Source organism: Euleptes europaea, chromosome 2 (genome assembly GCF_029931775.1).
Source record: "Euleptes europaea isolate rEulEur1 chromosome 2, rEulEur1.hap1, whole genome shotgun sequence".
Taxonomy (NCBI): domain Eukaryota; kingdom Metazoa; phylum Chordata; class Lepidosauria; order Squamata; family Sphaerodactylidae; genus Euleptes; species Euleptes europaea.
In genome coordinates, this window is record NC_079313.1 from 68,052,568 (window position 1) to 68,074,245 (window position 21,678).

The 21,678-nt window shown below is 41.5% G+C and overlaps 1 protein-coding gene across 1 annotated transcript in view; it reads right to left on the reverse strand.

The window, feature by feature from the left end:
- Positions 1-7,137: 7,137 nt before the first annotated feature.
- Positions 7,138-21,678, reverse strand: part of C8A (complement C8 alpha chain) — a 41,508-nt gene continuing 26,967 nt past the window's right edge. Inside the window, exons 8-11 of the mRNA XM_056845343.1 lie at positions 17,579-17,719; positions 15,149-15,306; positions 9,213-9,435; positions 7,138-7,308 (exon numbers count right to left, since the gene is read on the reverse strand). Of these exons, the coding sequence (XP_056701321.1) occupies positions 7,157-7,308; positions 9,213-9,435; positions 15,149-15,306; positions 17,579-17,719 (674 nt within the window). The 3' untranslated portion in view covers positions 7,138-7,156. The remainder of the gene's footprint in view (positions 7,309-9,212; positions 9,436-15,148; positions 15,307-17,578; positions 17,720-21,678) is intronic.

Below are 21,678 nucleotides of genomic sequence, written 5' to 3' on the forward strand. Positions count from 1 at the left end.
CAGGATCTCAGGCTTAAAGAAAAGCATCTACGCTGTCCCTATTCAATCCACTTTGGATCAAACAATATTATACATTGTTATAAATAATAAGCCTGCTGTACACATATTTTGCACAGCTGAAATAAAATACCATTGGGGCTACAGGTAAAGTTGGGGGCTATTGCTTTTTGCCTGGAGTGAGATCAAAGCCTTTGAGCATTACTTGGATCTAATACATGTGGTTTCAGGTCTCTGTGAAAATAGGTATTTCTTAGCTATAAAAATGGCAAAATACTGATTCCATTGGTACAAAACCATGAATTATTATCAATTTGCAAGAGTTATACAGCCAGTTTTCTATTTCTACAGAAAGCTCAACCTTTGGTGTTCAGAACAGCATGGCACAGCCCTCCTTACAAAAGAAAATTGCCTTCATTTTTACAAGAGCTGGAAACATTTATTTATATATATTCCCTTTATTTATATATATTCCCTTCTAGGAAGGTCACATGAAACATAGGTCTAATCCTCCAGGGTGTAAAGTAGTGAAGTTAGTGTTGGTACAATCAATTCTAAACACTCATCAGCATTCTGTAGGAAAACTGGCATCTCAAGATTGTTGCTATTAAAAGGCAACACAGTTTTTTTAAGCAGTAGAACCATCCCAGTGTTGTGTTCTCCCCACATAGCTTAATCAAATGTGGAAGGCTGTGGTGCCTGTTGTATTCTTTCTTTTACTGCTAGGGCTAGATGGATCATTGTACCCAGACAGTGGCTTCTGGAGGAATGTAATTATATGAGAGCCCTGCCGTGTGGGGAGTGTGCCCATTTCATCCCCTTTGTTGGGCCTTCTCAGAAGATGCTGTTTGTTTCCTTATCACAGTGTTGCAATGATACACTGTACATGTTCCCAGTTGGGTATAAATTGATCATAAATGGCAGCTTGGCCAGCTGAAGGAATAAAATAATGGAGAACGCCAGGCCAAGACAGATTTCTGGTACAGAATGATTGCAGCACCGGTATGTGTGAGGGACAGAAAGAGAGAAAAACAGACAGAGGAAATCAGGGAGATCTTACTTCTCAACACTAGCTGTAACAAGAGGGTAGGATGTCCTCTGAAATGAAGGTTCATTGCCAGAAACACAACTGCCAGTACTCAGCAACTTGGACTAATGCTGGAAACTGGAAGGAGTGGAGATACAATTAACATAATTATAATTGCTTTATTGTAAACTGCTTTCAGCAGCAAGGAAAAGTGGTATAGAAAGATAGTGGAACAAATACATAAATAAGACAGAATATACCTTTTAGGCAGATGTAAGCCTTTTTATGCTTATTAAGTAATCTCTTAAATAATATTGTGTATTGTGAACTTAGGCAGCTCATGAGAGGGAGGGCAGGAGGGGTTGCGTCAGTGCCTGTCACTTGTGGCCCTTTCTTACATGCCCATTGGAAATGCCAATTGCCACTTTGGGGTCAGGAAGCAATTTTCCTTCAGACCAGTTTGGTCTGGATTTTTTAAGGTAGAGTCACCAAATGTGCAGTGTTGCTGGAAGGGACTCTCCTTAGATGGTCACCAAAGTTTGGTGAACTTTGGGATAGGGGGTCCAATTGTATGGGCTCACAAAGGGGTTGCCCCATCCTCCAGGCATTTGCGAGTTGAATTGTCCATCAGTGTTCAGGTTCAGAAGTTCAGCGTTGCCGAGGGCTGGCAAAAAGAGCCAATTGTCAGTCTGGGACCTCAAACTCTGGGGGCTGCCTTTGTATCTGGGGCATGTAGCATGATGTCCATGCAAATTAGCTTCCAAACTGAGGAAAGTGGCTTAAATGCAAGAAAAACAAGGCATGACATACATTTCTTTTGGTGGCAAATGACATCCTGTGAACAGTCCTTTATTATAGTTATCAAATATCTGATTTCAAGAGAAGGTCATGGTGCAGGGAAACGAAGCCTCTGCTCGGGGCCACCTTCAGTTTGATAGCAGGTTTTCGGGGGGGGGAGTGATTTCGGAGCCAGCCGAAGTCATGACCAAGGCAGCTCTTGTGAAGGACATTGCTCATCTGCTCGGGTGAGGAGTCTTCTTCAGAAGCCCAGTAGTAAGTAATTGTAGAAGCTGGCATTTTTCGGTTGGAGGGTGTGATGAATACAGGGTTAAAAGTAAACTCTGAGACTGAGGAATTCTGTCAGCCAATGCCAGCAAGCAGTGGGAAGAGTCTGGTGAACTGACAGGAGTCTTCTTGGAGGGAGAGAGAAGTTTTTGATCCTTTAGCTCTGAGCTCCTGAACTGTGCAGTTGTGTGTAGAGACTCTTAGAACCTGTGTGTTCAAATATTACCTAGCTTGTATAAACCAAACCTGAGTGGTGACAAGGGGAAGATTGAGACAGAAAACCCTATCAGTTACTAAGTGGGAGGTGGCTCCTGAAATAGGAAGACTCCTGATTCAGTGTTTTGGGGGAGAAAGATTTGTTTTCCACAGGAGGTGGGCAAATCTGAGGAGTGGGAAAAGTTGTGGATACACCTCCACTCTCTGATATTCTTTGTGCTAGGGTAAACTGAGTCCACACTGAGTATATTGAGTGTAATGAATATATTGCACAAAGTCTGAGAACTTTACTGAATAACCTGAAGAAACTATACTGAGAACTAAGTACTGTGCCTGTAACCATTTAACATTTGAACTGCTTTTAACCAACTAAGCTTTGTGCCTCTCTTGAAGAAAAACAATCAATCTAACTAACTCTCTGTAAATAATAAACTTCAATTCATATTAAATATTATAAAATCAGTTACAGCCTCTAAGCCTCTCAATTTCACCTGGGGGGAGGAAAGGGAAGCTTTCTCCTCACACAAACAAAGGTAACAAGGTGTGGGGTTTAAGAAATACTAAAAACCCTCACAGTTATTGGTAACAGCAAGAAAAATTTGTGAGGTTCAAAAGGGAATGAGGATCCTCACAGAGGGTATATCCCACCGGACAGAACTGGGTGAGCCCCACCCCCATCTTTTAAAGTGCAGATCATCCCGGTTGGTCAGACCAAGTTGGTTCCAATTACACGACCCCAACCACAAAACCAGTAAAAAAAAAAAAAAGATAGAAAATGTGAGAAAGCACAGAGCTGTGCATCTGAGCAAAGGCAAATAGCTGAACCCGAAAAAGCAGAATAATTATTTGGCTTTTTCAGGAATCGCATATTTGGCTTTGGGAAGCTTCCCAGGTTTTGGCATTCAGTAAAACCAAAATGCAAATATTGCTGAAACAGCTAATTTTGGTTTTATTTTCAGTTCAGGTATATTGATATGCACAACCCTACTAGATGGCCCTGGAGGTCCCTTCCAACTCTATGAATCTTTGATTCTAATCACCAGGTCTATTCAAATAACCCTTTCAGCCAATGGTTAGTGTCATTTTTAAAAATCCAGCCCATACTTACTAGTCTTTCCTGCCAAGCAGATTATTAGTGATGTCAACATTGTCAGAGCCAATCAACACTTGGACGGAGAGGAAGAGGAGGAGAGGGAGGTTGAAGCCTGGTTCCTCACCATAGCACTCTTAAGTAAAATTGTGAGAACATTGTTTGCTGGGACATGTAATCTGGCAGTGCAGGAAAGAGGAAAAGGAAACTGGCAAGACTGTGAGTGTGTGATGCTGTTCTGCATGTTTTAATGAATGCTGTCCGGACTTGCTTGTGATTCAGTTGCCTGACACAACACAGGCAGGAATTGCTCTCAAAAGACAACAGGGATTCTGTGTTGTTTGATTTTGCCCTTTATTGTATCCTTTAATCCTCTATTGGCATTGATTACTTTGTGTAATTAAAAGCACCGCACAATCAAGGGCAGTTCTGTTGACATTCACTGTGCCTGGTTTCACAGCAGTTTATTAGAAGTATGGTGCTATGGATTTCAACCACAGTCTTTGGACTCATTTCAACACTGCACATATTCTTGCAGTAAGATTTATGCCTTGCATTCGAAAAGGGCTCTTAAATCAGCCAGGCTGATAACATCTCCAGCTTTGGGATCCTTGGAGATAGAATGCTGGTGTTCTAGCAGATGATTCATGGCTAGCCTCAAAGAGCAAATAGCCTTATTTGTGCAGCACTGTCCTCAGTGGAAAGGCTGCATGTGGCTATGATTCTTTTATTCATCATCCATTTATATTCAAAAGTTACATTGCACTGAATTTAAGCATCTCTGAATTTTACTGCTTGAAACAAAATTCAAACACCATTAGACTATTTGGTGTCCAGACCCTTCTGTTGTATCCAGCTGAGTGTATGTGTTATGGGTTAAGGGCACTTCAGTCTCAAAATAAACAACTGTTACAGTTAGCAAAGTCTACTGAGTTCCTTTAATAAACAGCAGACATGACCCATCTCTTCCTGTGTTTACAATTTACAAATCTGAATGTGTGGGAAATATCACTCAAAAAGTGTCTGTAGACCCCTTTATTCTCTTGCTAACAGCCCTCAGCTAGATGTTCATTGGCTGGAATCCAACAGTGAAACAACAACAATGAAAACGGAAGGGAACTTTCTGGTCTTCCCTCTCCTACTACAATCTACTGTGGCCCACAAAATTCTGCACATGGGAGATGGGTGGACCCACAAGAAGAGGAGGGAAAAAATTGGGGTCAGATGTGGAAGGGGGATCCAGTGAAAACTGCTCCCCCCTTCCACTGGCAGAAATGTCCTCACTCAATGCGAAACAGTACTGGGATCCGAACCATTGTATTGAATCTTCAGCAGTGTCCTCAGCCATTAATCCTTCTTGGACCTTGGGTTTCAAAAAGGTTTGCTGTACCATATAGAAAAAAAGACACAAAAGAAAGAGAAGCACACAATGCTCAGGCTTCCTTATAGGAAGGAAAGACCTAGAAGACTAGTCACCTTGAAGATGCACCAAAGAAAATTCCATTGGACTTAGAACAAACATAAAATATTTGGGCGCCAATGTAGCTGTATCATCTGATAGCTCTGCAGACGTATAACATGAACTGTTTAGCTTCAGAAATTAGTACATTTCAACTGGAGACATGAACCTAGATTTTCTGTCTGCTCAAAATTTGCAGTGTCTGTAGACCCTTAGCATGACCTTCCATGAAATGAGGAGGATTTGACCCATCAGCAGAGTCCTCTCTGGCTGCAGACTTTAACTGGTCAATCTTTGTGAGGAATTGTCATTTGTGAGAAATTGTCATCACATGGCCACTTATGAAACACCCACCCACACCCACACACATGTTGGTGGTTATTTTTTTGAGGCCTCACATAGAAAACTGAGGTAGTAAGTTAAGTTTCATAGCAGACTATCATCGGCTTTGCTCTGTGTTTAGTACACCACTATTAATTTTTCAAAAAGATCATTTGCTGATGACTAAATCAGAATGTTGGTGAAACTCTTAGAGGTCTGGTTTACCACGTCATGTCACCAAAGAAGCTACTAGAGGATTTTATGAATCATGCAGGAAATTTACATTAGACTGCACAATAAATTCAAGACAAATTCATGCTCATTCTGCCATTGGCAGAATATTTGTGTGATTGCTTGATCCTCCATCTCTCCATTGCTTGCTCATCAACTTAACCCATATGTACTACACAAGTCAATTGGAAAATGAGCTGGGCAAAGTGATTTTGATTTCAGGCTAGTCTCATAGTGGAAGAAATGAAAGACATCCTAAGGTGACCCACCAATACTCCATACCTTGAACTGACTGATATAATCATGTGACTTGGCCCTCAATGTCAGCAACAGTTAGTGATATCACACACCAGCAGTGCTTACTTTGTTACTGTCACAGTCTCTGACATCTTACAGCAATGAACTATGATATTGAGTTGTACATATGCAGAAATAATTCACTATAAAACTACAACTACACATACAAACAACAAACTAAGACTAAACTGCAAACTATGTAGCAGAAGTTTTAGTTACTTTTTAAGAAGGAAAGAAAGCCTGGAAATATTAAACCAGAGGCTTATGTTTCTAAAAAATGTTTCAAGGTCAGAGCTGACTGCTTGTTAAGCTTTTCCTGATTTCCTTCCCCAGCCATTTCACAAGAGATGTTCTCCACCCTCCACACTACAAGGCTATTCAATGCTAACTAATGATGACAGTATGCAATATAAGCAATAATTGTGTTTTATTATTTAAACATGTAAACATGATACTATTGAATTATGAATGAATGTAATGAAAGCATATTGTGCTGGAGATGAGAATGATGTTATAATTGAGTATATAGAGTGATCACAAAGCTCAAAACTGATTGTTTATAGTTTAGTAAAATAGACTGGAGGAAAGGAAGCCCATATTAAGTAATAAGAAAAAGGTTACTGAACAGCACAAAGGAAAGCTGTTGAGCAATAACATTTCTAAGAAACATTTCCAATACATGGAAAGGTTGTAAGACAACTCCTTTTCGAGGTGCTTGAAACAGTATAAATACAGGCACAGAAAGACTAGATTTTCAGATCTCTTTCAGAGGGTCTTGAAAACGGTATTGGTATGTATGGCTTTGAATTTTATTCTAGATATTGTGAATTAGACACTTTGAACTAAATCAGACTTATTTGACTGTTATATTTTAAAAGTTGGATTTTAAATCTGAATAGTATGTAAGACTTGCTTGCTTTACTGCATACATTGTAACTGAATACATTGTTACTGCATACATTGTAAGTGAATGTAAAGACTTCGTAACTTGCATTTACGCATATTTACTAGAAGTACATCAATAAAAAGACTTGCTTTTTAAAAGCAGGTAAAGTTGTTGAGTCCTGCTTAGTAGGTGACTATCTGAATAAGATAACATATCACTTTTCAGGAAGTGGTCCATTCTAAGAGTATAGTCACTCAAAGGCACGACCCACTTCAGTTCCTTTCCTCTCCGCTCATATTCTTGTTTTATGGGGGAAACTATCTATTTTTCTACTACAGTAACATCTATTACAGCTCTAAGTCTCAAGATGCCACCATTGCCATGTCATACCTTTGCACAACACAGCTAGTCTTCACAAATCTCACTTTTTATTTTCACTGTGTCACAGCAATTCTTAGGAGCATATCAGACATGTAATAAGCTTTTTACTGTGCACAAATCATCATGCACACGCACAATTTTTTTCTGTTTGGCAGCAGAACCCACCAATCCAAACATGTCAAATTATTAGCATGCCTCGGTTTGTACACTTCTGCCTGCACACACTGTTCCACCATTTTGAGGAGCAGGGTTAGTACACTGCCTTGTTCGCCTTCGAGACTGAGATTGACAGGGAGTCCATGGTGTCCAGCAGCTCCACATACCATGCACCGGATGACCTATGAGACAACAATTTATTATTATAAAACTAGGTGATACTACAGCTCAGGAGTTAGGATAAATAAACACAATTACTCCATTGCATATAAAATATGATAGTGATATCAGGTTGGAGCCAAAGTTTCTATTCCACTAATGACAGAGTCTTCGTTGGATGACAGGTGCCTTCCACCAGTGGAGCAGCTTTTTCTGCTGGAGCAAGGCTCCTTGCATCAGTGGAAGGCTGCTGACATTGACTGAAGACTTTATTATTCATGGGATGGAAGTTTTGGATCTACAGAACCTGACCGTGATGACTATGAAACACTGTTAACCAGTAGACTCAAATTTCAAAAGGTATCCAGGTTAACCTCAGAGGACAAAAATAGCATCGCTTTTCTGGAGCATCTTATTTATTTATTAATTTATTCGTTCATTCAATGAGTACCCCGCCCTCAATTTCTGGACAAAACCAGGCTTAGGGTGGCTAACAATATATAAAAACATATACATTCATTAAAACAATAAAACAATCTCCATAAAAACATCCAAGTTCAGAAAATGTTTTAAAACCAGAAACAAATCAAATACAGATGGCTGAAATCATAAGGTAGCTGCAGCACTCAGGCCACCAGAGCCCCGGTTCTGTTGGTGATATCAATTATAAAATAAAGAACTGGGGGGAGGCCAGCTTAGGTATTAACCAGTAGCTGTCCTCAACTATAGGCCTGGTGGAACAACTCCGTCTTGCAGGTCCTTCAAAATTGTTTAAGATCCTGCAGGGCCCTGATCTCACTTGGAGGGGAGTTCCACCAGGCCGGGCCCTGGCCGAGGACAGCTGGACACTCTTTGGGCCAAGGACCACCAGGAGATTAGCATTTGTTGCTTGTACAGCTCTCTGAAGGGCATACCAGGAGAGGCGGTCCCAAAGGCACGACCGTCCCAGACCATGTAGGATCTTAAAATTTACAATATTTATTGTGTCCCCTCTACCACAGACAGCAGCCCAATGGACTCATGTGGGGGACAGGGAAACTCATAGCACATTAATATCGCAGTACACGTGTAATAGAATTACTTTTTATAGCAAAGAGAGAGAAGACAGGCGGGGCTGCTGATCTCAGAGATGGTCACATGATATCAGTAATTTGTTCTTCTGTCCCCAGAGTATAATTTGCAAAGAGGAATTTGTTCTTTTAGTGATCTTGTACAACAAATTTCATGCTATTGTTAATCTTGTTGCTCTTTGGTGAAGATGCTTCACTTAGAAGGGAACCATTAGATTCCATTCATCCTGTGACTGCATCTTAGTCAGATGTTTGTTTGTTTTTTGAATGCAAAGACCAGCTTTTTCAAGGCTCCTTCTCCATTCTAGTAAGGTCTGTTTTTAGTACGCTTGCAGTTCACATTTATAAAGGACGTGATGGGAATTACTTATAAGGAACTGCTCCAGTGCATTGCTTGACAGTGCAAGCTTCAGTGATTTCCCACACCCCACAAGTGCATCTGCTGATGAAGAAGAAGGTAATAGAAACAAGCATGCCATCAGCCCTTCTTAATAAACAGAATTGCAGCAGGAAAAACACTTTTAGCTGCATAGAATATATCCTAACTGCAAAGGTGTGGACTGTAAGTATTTAACATTTGTATTCAGTTGATGTCATGCTTTGGCTCATTTCTTGCAGTCTCTGGCATGAATTATGATACAGGCACATTTGCTGCTTCTAAAACCTTCTTTGCTTAGCCTGGCTTACTTATCATAATCACTTGAGCTGTTAATTTTATTCCTGTGGAAGGGCCTCAGGCTGCCCAGCATGTACATGATCGAAAGCACTGGAGGGAGATGTTGATTGATGGGGAGATTTGGAAAGGTACCCCTTTATTTAAGTCAGCGTAAAACTTTTCTTCCATGATGCCACCTTACCTGCCCGCCTTGTATCCTCACATGCGGCACCCTGTGAGCCCGGTTGGCACACACAAACGCAGGAGGAGCCAACCAGTACTGGTTCACCGTTGTTTTGGCAAGGACCGCAGCGGCAGACATTAAACTCAGTTAAGTATTCTTCTAAAGCTCTTTTCAGGTTTTGCCTTTTGGTTTCCATATGGGCAAGACTGGACCTACGTAGCATTTCATGTATAGGTTGCATCTGTAAATAATAGAGGGGAAACTGTGAGAAAGACTTATTTTTGGTACTTTTGTGTACACATCAAAACTGGGTGTTCAGAAAACTGTAAAAGATGGGCAGAATAGAGCTGCAATTCTTAAACAGTGACTTGAAAACCATTGTGGTAGGCAAAGGTAGACTGTGCGTGGCCTAAAAGCCATTTAAGAGCCAGTGTGGTGTAGTGGTTTGGAGAGGTGGACTCTGATCTGGAGAACTGGGTTTGATTCTCCACTCCGCCACATGAGTGGTTGAGGATAATTTGGTGAACTGGATTTGTTTCCCCACTTCTACACACAAAGCCAGCTGGGTGACCTTGGGCAAGTCACGCTCTCTCAGCCTCACCTACCTCACAGGGTGTCTGTTGTGGGGAGGGAAAGGGAAGGTGATTGTAAGCCGGTTTGAGTCTCCCTTAAGTGGTAGAGAAAGTCAGCATATAAAAACCACCTCTTCTGCTGCTGCTGCTGAACCACCATGGCAATGAACCACCAACCACCTTGGAAACAGTTTTCCCTCTTCAAATGACTGATCTAAAGAAAGTCACCTGGCAGTGGCAGCACAATGATGCCATACTCCATAATGCCATTTCCAGGTAAAAGGTAAAATGAAGATATGTCCTGTAATGTCACTGCTGAATCACAGGGCAATTAAACCACTTCTCTTTTGAGAAGGTCACTTCCCTGTTTTAAAATTCAAATTCAGATTTCCCACCATACACACAGTGTACACTAGGGTTGCCAACTGCCAGGTAGTAGCAGGAGATCTCCTGCTAATTCAACTGATCTCCAACTGAGATCAGATCACCTGGAGAAAAATGGCCACTTTGGCAATTGAACTCTATGGTATTGAAGTTCCTCCCCTCCCCAAACCCCGCCCTCCTCAGGATCCACCCCAAAAACCTCCCACCAATGGCGAAGAGGGAACTGGCAACCCTAGTGTACACACAGAAGGACCTTGTTTTAACTTAAGCTATGGTGTTATTTTATCATGTTTTTGGATTTTGCAGACCTCCAAAGTATATGACTCTGCACAGTTGCACTTCTGTCTACTATTTCCTGAAATGGCAATCAAGAGCAGCCTAGCAGGACAGCTCCAGCCAGCCACGGCATTAAAAAGCAAAACAAAACCTGTCTGCACTTCATTTCTTTACTCTTACAGTGACTGACATTTTTTTTTTAAAAAAAGTGGCCTTTCCACTGAAAACTCTGCATTTGCCATCATTCCTTGTTGTGTTTGTTTCCTTTCACAAAGTGGCTTCCTCTGCAAGCCCCCCCCCCCCAAATCCCTTCCTATCAGTCTGCCATTATTTCCTAAAGGAGACTTGTGGGGTGGGGGGGCTTGAGTGGCTATTTTTCAACCAAATGACACCAACATTGTGGCAGAGTGAGTCCTGCCTGTCCACTTATGAACCCCAAAGTTTCAAGCAAACTAGTCCACGGGGTTGAATTGTACAGGCCCCTGAACAAGATGCTCCCAGCTCTCTATTTTCCCAGCCACAGTACTTGCAGAGAACAATAGGGTTCTGCTGCCACAAACAAGTGATGGAAAGAGAACTGTGATTCTCTACAGCTTGTCTCCAAAGATGATTGGCTGAAAACACCCTGTGCTCCTCCTCTGCAAGGATCCAACTGGAAAGGAGAAATGCCCAAGAAATCAGTAGGGTCAAAGAAAAACATGTGTGCATGCTATAGCTGGTTAGCATTACCTGAAGATCAAAAACAAAATGGATTGTTTGAGGAGGGGTGGTTTTGTAATACCTAAGAATCCTGAAATTGTGTTACTGTTCTGGAAAATCACATGAACAACCTGAACGAGTTATTTATGCATATATCTTCAGTTCAAGAATTTAGTGATACACACCCCTATCTGGTATACTTAATAGGTAGCAAAGATTATCAACTCCCCAAATGTTAGTCTGGGAGAGAAGAACACAATGTGGCAAGGGTGGGATACCCTGACCTAGAGGTATTTCATGAAATAAAGCTTCAGCACAATCCTTGTTCCAGCCAAGAGGGAGAAGTGTGCAGCTCATGAGAATGAGTGGTCTCAGTGGTAGAAAGAACTGCTTTATAGGAAGAAGGTCCCAAGCTTAATCCACAATGGCTCCAGCTAAAGGATTTCATGCAGCAGGTGTTGAGAAAACCCTCTCTCCACCTGAGACCCTGGAGAGTCACCATCAGCCACAGTAAACATAAGTAAGGCTGATTCAGTATAACACAGCTTCATAAGTTCACCTGAGTTGAGACACTAATTGAGCTTCCAGAGGCAACAGCTTACATGCTCACACCCATGTTTGGCATGGATGAAATCTCAAAGTTCTCCAAGAAGGCAGAGCACTCTTTATCTTTCTATACACCACTAGCATGGAATTGGTGCAGCTGCATCACTACAGCCACTCATTTGTAAAGGTTTTCTACAAATACTACCTTCAAGCATTTGGCAAATGAGAAGTCATCCTCTCTTGCAAGTTTGCCATCTCCTATCAGATGCATACCCTTAGCACTACCTTAGGAGGCTTGTCAGATTCAAGACATCTGTGCACAAAACCAGAGAGAGAGAGAGAGAGATGCTTCCCATGCACCAATATGAAAAAGAGGAGGAGGAGGAGAGGCACACATTGAAATAGCCAGAAACATGTTAACAGAATAAACATGTCAGATGTTATCTTGCTTCCTTATTTCTTGAACCTACTCTACAGAGTAGGAGTTTGAGGGATTCCTTGGCTCCACAACAAAGATCAAGGAAGATGGCAATGCAAAAAAAAAAAAAAAAAAAGGTGTTTTCTACCTTCCTTTTCCTGTGACCAGTCCTCTGTACTCTTGACAGAAACAATAGCCAATACAGTATGGTGCAGTGGTTGGACTAGGATATGGGAGACCAGGTTTGAATCCCCATGCTGCCATGGAAGCTTGCTGGGTGACCTTGGGCAAGTCACACTCTGCATGGCCTACCTCACAGGGATGCTTTGATGGTTAAACGGAGGAGAGGTGAATGATGTAAGCTGTTTTGGGTCCCCATTGAGAAGAAAGGTGGGTACAAATGAAGTAAATAAACAAGTGAGAGTCAGTACTAATATTGTAGCCTAATTATTTCAATTATTATATGTATAGGATAAGCTGTAAAAAAAATTCATTTAGTAAGTCTATCTGAACATCTGGCAACACTTCTCTGTGCAGCCTGTTGACAGATTAACATATATTTAAAAATGCATGTCCAACAATTGTTTCAGTGTATAGCTTTATATTTTGTAACATTATATAAATGCTTTTTCTAAATATACTGCAAATTGAGATGTTTTTAGGGGAGGACTAGCAGTGAGCATCACTTCAAGGTGGGTGGTAGGTTCACTGCAGCCAGCCTGAAGAGAGGCTTGCCAACTGTCCACCCTGCACAGGAGCAAAGGGGCCACGAGTGGCTGCAGCACCATGGCCTGGGCGCTCTGTAGGGTTGCCAGGTCCCTCTTCGTCACCGATGGGAGGTTTCTGGGGTGGGGTTTGGGGAGGGGAGGGACTTCAATGCCATAGAGTCCAATTGCCAAAGCAGCCATTTTCTCCAGGTGAACTGATCTCTATCGGCTGGAGATCAGTTGTCATAGCAGGAGATCTCCAGCTAGTACCTGGAGGTTAGCAACCCTAATTAATATGCACATTGCTACCCTACAGTCTTCTCCTAGCTGATAATAAAGAGGGGACTGAGAAGCCAAGGCAGAGACTGTGAAGGGAGGCAGATAAGCACAGTGCATACAGCTGTCAGAATGCCCGACATATTGCATAGGGCAGTCTGTTTGCGAAGGTTTTGCTTCCTGGAATCCACTAAGGCAAAAGATTGCCATGTGAGGGCTCCTACACGGCCTTGGGAAATGCATGCTTTGAAATAATATTAGCACAAGACTCTTTGGCAAACAACAATGAGTCGCAGAGATAAGAGGACACTGAAGTGGACATAAGTAATCATTGGGTGCTTGAATCCACTCCAAACTGAACGCACCACCGGCAAAGCAGCCAGAAAGAGCCACTGAAAGGTTCCAGAGTGGCAATAGGCAAACCAGAGAGAGCTGCATCTGGAATTAATGGGAAATTTATGCACAGAATACCCGGGAAGTGCGGAGCATCTTTTCTCATTAGTTGGTTTTTCTTTTTAAAAAACACACACAATCTGTCATTCCCCCTCAGCCCTGCTAATCGCAAGGATGATTTCTGCTTCCAAACTAAATTTCATACCTTCTGCTGCAGAAATCAGAAGCTAATATGCTTGTTAGCTAGAGGAAGAAATGAAGTGGCATCGCTGCCAACCGATAAATTTACCCCGGAAGAGTTTCGTTTCTTTGCACAGATGTAGTACCAGAGAAGGACATTTGAGATCTCCCAGAAGTTTTCCTTTTCACCCAGAACTTTAAAGGGCAGCACTGAATCCTCCATTCTCCGCTAAAGCAGTTACACCAGTGGCCGACTCCCTACATGGTTATCTTGTAAAAAAAATCAGCAGTGCGTTATGGTAGTGGTACGGTTTGAAAGAGAATCACCCTCTGCTCCTTCCTGATCCCTGCATTTTTCTTTCCCACTATATAGGGAACTTTGTCAGTTAGTAACAGGCTTGGGTTGTTATAGTTCAGGCTCATGAACTGGTGTCTGTGGTGCTGCAACCTGGAAGTAGGGAAAGGGGACTGTGGAATTATGATCCATGAAACTGTAGGGTTCTGAATCAAAAAGGACAAATCCCTTAGATCACGGATCAACAACTGGTATCAAGTTCAGGAAGCTAGAAACCCAAATTGTTATCCCCAAGTAGGCACTCGAGCCTCTCTTCATCTTTGTTGGAGAGGGTTCATTCCCTGCCTATCCTGTTCAACAGTTAGACGTGAACTGTGGGCTCTCCTCTGTTCCTGTGTTTGCAGTGCCTGATCTGGATTGAAACTCAGAAGGGCTCTCAGCTGTATCCTCAGTGCCATTTTTTCCCAACCTGAAATGGCCCCAGTGGTGCTGTTTGGCCCACTGGGGAAACCTTCATGTATTGCAGGGAACATGTGAGCTTCCCCAGTGAGTCAAATAGCACCTTCTCAGGCCTGTTTCAGGTCAGGAAAATGTTGCAGGGAGGAGCTGAAGCTCCTTTTCCACATGCATCACATTTCCAATCCAAATTGGCCACCGTGTATACAAGGATCAAGGAGAATTCGCAATTCATGTTTGACTGTGAAAGAGAGTAAGGAACCCCAGACCCAGCTTGTGGAATCTGTGCAAATTGTATTACTTCCCACATGCAAAACTGGTGTTCTACTACTGTTTCACAGCATACATTTCCTCTCTATGTAAATGAATCTCAATGTGGAAAAACTTTACAACTGTAATGGCTATCTTGAAAAAAATTGCAAAATTCATGATTTTCCTTTTCCAAATGTAATAAAATATGCCTACTTGAAGGTTTATCTTGACAAACTGTTTACGTGGGATTATGATAGAATAAACTTAACTATCAGTGCTGGAGTTGGACTTCACTTCTTATCTCTGTTGCCTCTGAAGACATTGCTAAATAAAATGCATTCTCCCATTGTGAAATAGGGATAAGGTCAGCAAATCAGTGGCCCATTAAATTTAATCCTGTTCTAAGATGGGAATCACAATAAAATATAAAATGATCTGGTCTAGTACACTTTCAATCCTTTAGAGATGTGGCACTTCTACATCTAAAAGAAAAGGCTTACCTCAAAATCAATAACAGTGGGATTAAGTTTTAATGACCTCCCCCAGTAACGGTATGCATTGGGATTCCTGCTTTCCAAGAGCATGCTGGCAAATTCAGTGTCTCCACCACGGATCCGGGGAATAATATCCTCTATGACTGACTTTGTTCCGGCAGAGTCTGGAAAGTTGGACAATAGAATATATTAGCGTTTGCTTCTATATATAGTTACTAGTACTGTCTAAACTGGTTCGTCAAGGTGGCTCAATAGAGGACATTTGCCAGTGAGTAGCAATTACAAGAATATTACAAAGACAGCAAAGATGGTTTTAATGCCATCTGAGTGTGCCAAAGTCCACTTATGGGTATTAATTAGATTAGATTTTTATTACAGGCAATGACCAGCACAAATGGGTATTAATAATACCATCACTTATAGATGTTAAAGGGCATTACTACTACTACTACTACTACTACTACTACAAAAAGGACACACAAGAAAATATTATAGTTAAAAATATAAACAGGGAGCTACTGCAACATACAAGCTAAACAACTGACCTGTGAACCAGGAATACCCAGGTTCAAACCCCGTATTTGCCATGAATGGACTGAGAGGACATAGGCAAGTCACTGGGTGGGATACTGTCTAAAAATTTCCATGTAAGGAAAGGCTTTCCTCCTCCTGCTGTACCCCGAAATGCCTCACCAAATGCTACTCCTGGAATATAGGGGTAAGCAACTTGATGGCACTTAACACACACACATGAGGGGGGAGTTTTAAAGCTGCTGTGGGAGGGGGTAATAAGTGAAAATCCCCTTCTTTGCATGCCTCACCCGCCATCTCTGCCTTTGTCTGTCATTTGAAATATGGGAATAATATTGATCCTCTGGTGTAGTGTTAAGACTGAAAAAGGCTCCAGCCCAAATGTGCACACCTCCAGCAGCAAGGACTGTGTATATGTAGCTGTCAAACAATCAGCATTGGTTACTGTACCAATCTGATTGTTGCTGTGTGGGGGCACACATCCAGTCCACCTTCCAACTGATTGGCAACATCACCACATTTTACAGTCTTAGCAATGTCCATTTGCACACGTAATTCCTACTGCATCTAGACAATAATGGATAAGAGGTGCTACTGCGATTGGGACAATGATGGCTCCGAAGCACTGTGAACACTCTAAACCACAATATAAATACTAGCCCCATTGTATTTCCCACTATCCCTAACCACAGTGGTAAATCCCACAGTCATCACTGGAACTTATTTGTATACAAGGTTCATCTAATGAAGGTTGTGCTTTAAAGCATGGTCTTTGCAAATAGCATGTGCCGAAGCTCCATTGGAAGGAAGTGTTAATGTGATATTTTTAATGTTTTGACATATACTATTATGCTTCCTTCTTTCCTTTCCACCCACCCACCAACTTACCTTTTATCTTTGGCCATGTTTATTATTTATTTACTTCTAGGGTTGCCAGGTCCCTCTTCGCCACCGGCAGGAGATTTTTGGGGCAGAGCCTGTAGAGGGCAGGGTTTGGGGAGGGGAGGGGCTTCAATGCCATAGAGTTCAATTGCCAAAGCGGCCATTTTTTCTCCAGGTGATCTGATCTCTGTCGACTGGAGATCAGTTGAATTAGCAGGAGATCTCCTGCTGCTACCTGGCAGTTCCTCGTGCTTACAGTAGGGAGTTTACAAGCAACCCTATTTACTTCTTATATGCCTTGCTTTTCTCCTCAATGGGAACCCAAAGCACCTTATATCATTCTCCTCTCCTCCATTTTATCCTCACAACAACCCTGTGAGGTAGGTTTGGCTGAGATTGTGTGACTGGCCCAAGGTTACCTAGTGAGCTTCCAGAACAGAGTGGAGATTTGTATCTGGATCTCCCAAGATCCTACTCTGAAAATCTAACCACTGCACAACACTAGCTGTCATGGGTCAGCTGCTATTGAACAGTGGCAAGTAGCTGGGCCTGGGTAATTCATAGAAGTTGCATTGTAGCAAGTCACTGTGGTTGGTGCTGGGCCTAGCCCTGATTAGTCCTTCATCAAATGCCAAAATAGTCCTGGAAAGGACCCTGCCCCATCCCCCCTGCTTTTTACTGACAGAAAGGGTTGAAGGCTGGCAATATTGTTGTGATTGCCTAGTAAAATCCACTGAGGGCCTTCATTTCTTCAGGCTGTCATTTGGGGGGGGGATGATTACCCCCATGTATCTTTTCTTTCTTTTTTTAGATTTCAGATTTTTCTCGGGTTTGTAGGAAAACCTGTCTTGTTTGTCCATGGCTTCTGTCTCTGGCTTTAAGTTTCCAAGATGGGGGCACACTGAATATTAGACATATTGATGCTTTTACTGAACAAATCTCTCCCCATGGGAGAAAAAAAATTATCAGTTTCAGATATGGAAGGGAGGAAGAGCATTTTGTAAACATGAATTTATTTCGTACCTTGTGCTTGTTGTCCAATCTTAACGCATTCTCCAAAGGACACCTTGACCCCAAGTTTTACGCCTTCCATATCCCCTGGGTCTCGTTCTGAAACTCCTACCGATACACCACTACATGAGCTTAACGTGGTCCCTGTAATCTCTGGGGCGGGGGAGAGAAGGAAACAGGAATGTCAGTAGTCATTTTATATCCATAAATTCTGTAGATCTTCATGTGTTGATGTTATTCACTATATGTATAGAAATAAAAAATAGAACATGTACAGGTCCATTTGGGTTGTTCTTAATTAGTCACTGTCTAAGGGGGAGGAATCAATGACTGCCACCTGGAAAGCTATCACCAGTGAAGCAGTAAGTACAATTCAAATTTCAGAAAACAATATAAATTTTATTCTGTCATTTCAACTATGTAAAGCCAGAACAGTTTTTTTAAGTTACAAAATGCTAAAATAGAAACATATGAACAGAGCAGATATGCCATATTCCAGAAAAAAATTGATGCCTCTTCATTTTGAAAGAATTCTCTGCAAATTTATGGGTCAACAGTTGTTTAGATACATTTGTGTTACTGCACTCAAAAGCTTTCATTCATTTTCTACTTGAGTCTGTAGCAAACTTCTATTGATTTTTTTTTCCAGGCAGTGCAGAAGGGAGGCCTATGGAACCTGGTTTTCTCCATCAATTTTAATGGGTGATTAAAAAAAAAAAAGCACACCGTTTTGTTTCTTAGAATTTTCTGTTGAGATATACTTCCTTTCATTTCCTGCCAATATAAATGGTTTGAGGATTGGGTTATGTGTGATTTGACTGCTGCCCTGTAAGTACTTAGAATTGGATGTGCCTACCAATTATGCAGATAAATGTTACAAAACTACTGCTACTACTAATATTTTTTATACCAACATTGTGCATAGACATTGGGTGGGTTCCAGCTGAAGGATCTGCAAGCATACTAAAAAGACCATGCGGGCAGCTCATACTTCACTAAACTTACTGTATTACAACATCCATTTCTGCTTGTACAAATTGTGCAAGTAATTATGAGGCTCGAGACATATTGCAGTAATTTAATTCAATTCAATTCAATGCAATAACCTTTAATAGGCATAGTACAAAAAAACAGCTTTCCCCAAGAAGACGCTGAAGGCTCAGTGCAAAAAAAGACAATGGACAAACATTCAGCATTTCTATATTTTTCCTGCAGTAGATCACAAACATCCTGCCAGATCCTATAAACTCCATTCAGATGGACCTAATCCTATCCTGTAGCCAGCCAAGCCCTCTGACTCACTGTCTCAGTCCCCACCTTAATTTCCAGTTCTATAACTCAATGCCTGGATACTTAATTCCCAAGTATCCGGACATAGATTCATGGAATCATAGACTCACAGAGTTGGAAGGGACCACCAGGGTCATCTAGTCCAACCCCCTGCACAATGCAGGAAATTCACAACTACCTCCCCCACACACACACAGTGCCCAGAAGATGGCCAAGATGCCTTCCCTCCACCAGCCCACAGCTGCTGTGATTGCAAAACATTCCCTGTTTTTTGGTTCTTTTCTTCATATATGTGTTGTGATGCTATAATGGTTTCTTCCAGGCAATGAGGACAAAAACTGCCTGCACCTTTCCCCTTATATCCCCACAACAAAAAGGACAAGATCCTTAATTCTTTAAGACTGGGAACTAAAATGTGAAACAGAAATAGATAACTGGTGATAGATCTTATAGAGCACAATAGCAATTACTGATTTTTTCAAGCTCACAAAAGTTTCTGCTGTGTTGTGGCAGGAAAAAATATTAGAAAAATGGTACCCACGAGAGGCTGATGATGGGGAAATGGTGCTGATTTGGGCAGGACCTTTGCAGCAGGGAAGTGCAAACCATTCTTTTCACATAATGTGCCAATGCAGTTAGTCTGTGTTCTTTTTTAAAAAGTTCAGAGTAAAGCAAGTTTGAGAAAGAGAATAATGAAGACAGGGAAACCTGGAATGAGAATGACTAGAGCACAATGTTATGTAGATGCTCAAAAAAGAAAACACTCCAGTTTGGAAGCCAAGATGGAGAAAAACCTCTGTGTGAAAGCGACTTTGTCAGTCTAACTAATAGAATGAACTCTCCAACTGCTGAATTTGCTACTTTCTAACTGTATTGATATATCTACAGTATTCAGTTCTTTCTTCTTAACTATTCCACAACTATTAACAACATAACTGGCTGAAATTTATTTACTGTAAGCAACAGGAATAATTGCTTTTTCTTATTGTCTGAGTGCCATAAAATTAAAGTTGAGCTATGCTTGGATTAATTGATATATTACTGCTGCTGTTGGATAATTATATTCAGCTGGAACCCATCAATACAATTTGTTATTGGTTGCCACCAGGGATAGTTCTGTGCATGATCAATGAAATGTGGATGCCGCAAAAGGATGGTTATGCACAATATTGGCAATTTAAGGAAGGGACAAACAAGATTGTTTATCATCCCTAGACATTTCAAGAGGCTATGCATTAGACTCATTGTCCTTTTAATTCTGAAATTAATCACAATATGAAAAAGTGTTTTGTATGTTATTATAAACTATAAATAAATTGCACTGTTTATCAGTGGACACATAAAGCAATGATGATGTTCTTTGAAAAAATGAGTAAAAGATACCTCTGATGCCTTTCTCCAGGATTATGATCAAGTATCTCTTTATTCATAGAATAATAGAATCATAAAATAATAGATTTGGAAGGGATGACCAGGGTCATCCAGTCCAATCCCCTACACAATGCAGGAAATTCACAACTACCTCCCCCCACACACCCCCAAGTGACCCCTACTCTATGCCCAGAAGATGGCCAAGATGGTTTGATCCAGCAATGCTCTTCTGATGTTCTTAGGTAATTAATCCACCCCTTTTATCAGCAGTGAGACAAAGCTGGGGGACTGATTGCTCCAGCATCTGAGATGGGAGGGCTAGGGAAAGAACAGAACAGCAGAAGCAAGAAGTTCTTCTTTTTCTTTCATGGAAATTGTGCTTTAAGAGTGCATATAAGTTACATGGTGCTTCCCAAATACTAACTGCAAGTTCTTTAATCAGCAGTCAGGTTGACTGGAGGGGAAAATACCCTCCTGACCCTTACTGTGGCAATCAGGCCCTGCTTGTAACGTCAAGCCCCTAAGAGTACATTTTCTTTAGCATTGCATCTGGCCATATGTGTGGGATACCAGTTCTATCCATCTTCGGCATTTTTAAAAGAAGAAAACAAACCCATCATTCTAGGGAAAAACATTTGCTTTTCAGCATTAGCACTGCTGACGCAAAGGGCTGACATTCACTGAACCGCACACTTCCTTCTCCTTACTCAGCACAGTCCATAACCATAGTACAAGCATGATAAATGTGGTCTCTTTTTATGGTATGCTCTGTAGATGAAAATTATACAAGCATGCCACATAAAAGTGAAAATTATCACTCTTCTGGGACACATTTTTTGAGTCTTTAGAACTCTAACTTTCCTTCTCCTTACAGTAGGGCCACCTTGTGATAAATCACAGCGTCTCTCCAGTACTGTAAGCAAAATAGAAAGTAGAGTAACGGTTCTGTCTCGATGTTGCCAATTTATTCCTCCTCATCACTTGGTAATCTGCTTCCTGAAGCCTTTCGTGGCACAATCCTTCTCTATCCGTCAGCCCAGAAAAACACTCAGCAGGGTAGCCAGAATGTTCCACTGATTCAACAACTTACAACAATTCAGCAGTATCAGTGCAACTTCTCTGGTGACACCTGGACTGGTGGGAGAGGGGATGCCAACTTTCCAGCCTTTGTGAGTCAAATGTACAGCCAATAGGATGCATCTTATTACAGACGTTTTGTGTTCAGGCTCTGTGGTTGCCAGTTTAAATTATTTCAAGCAGCAGAGCTGGGGAAGACCTTTGCTTATATCCCCGGGGAGTCACTGTCAGTCAGAACAGACAGTACTGGGCTAGATGGACAGTTGTCTGACTCGTCTTAGGGCATTTATGTGCGTTCTTTTCCCACACAATCTTCACCTCTTTTTTGAGATCTTGTGTTCTTCACCATGCATATTGGAGTTTTGCCCACTAAG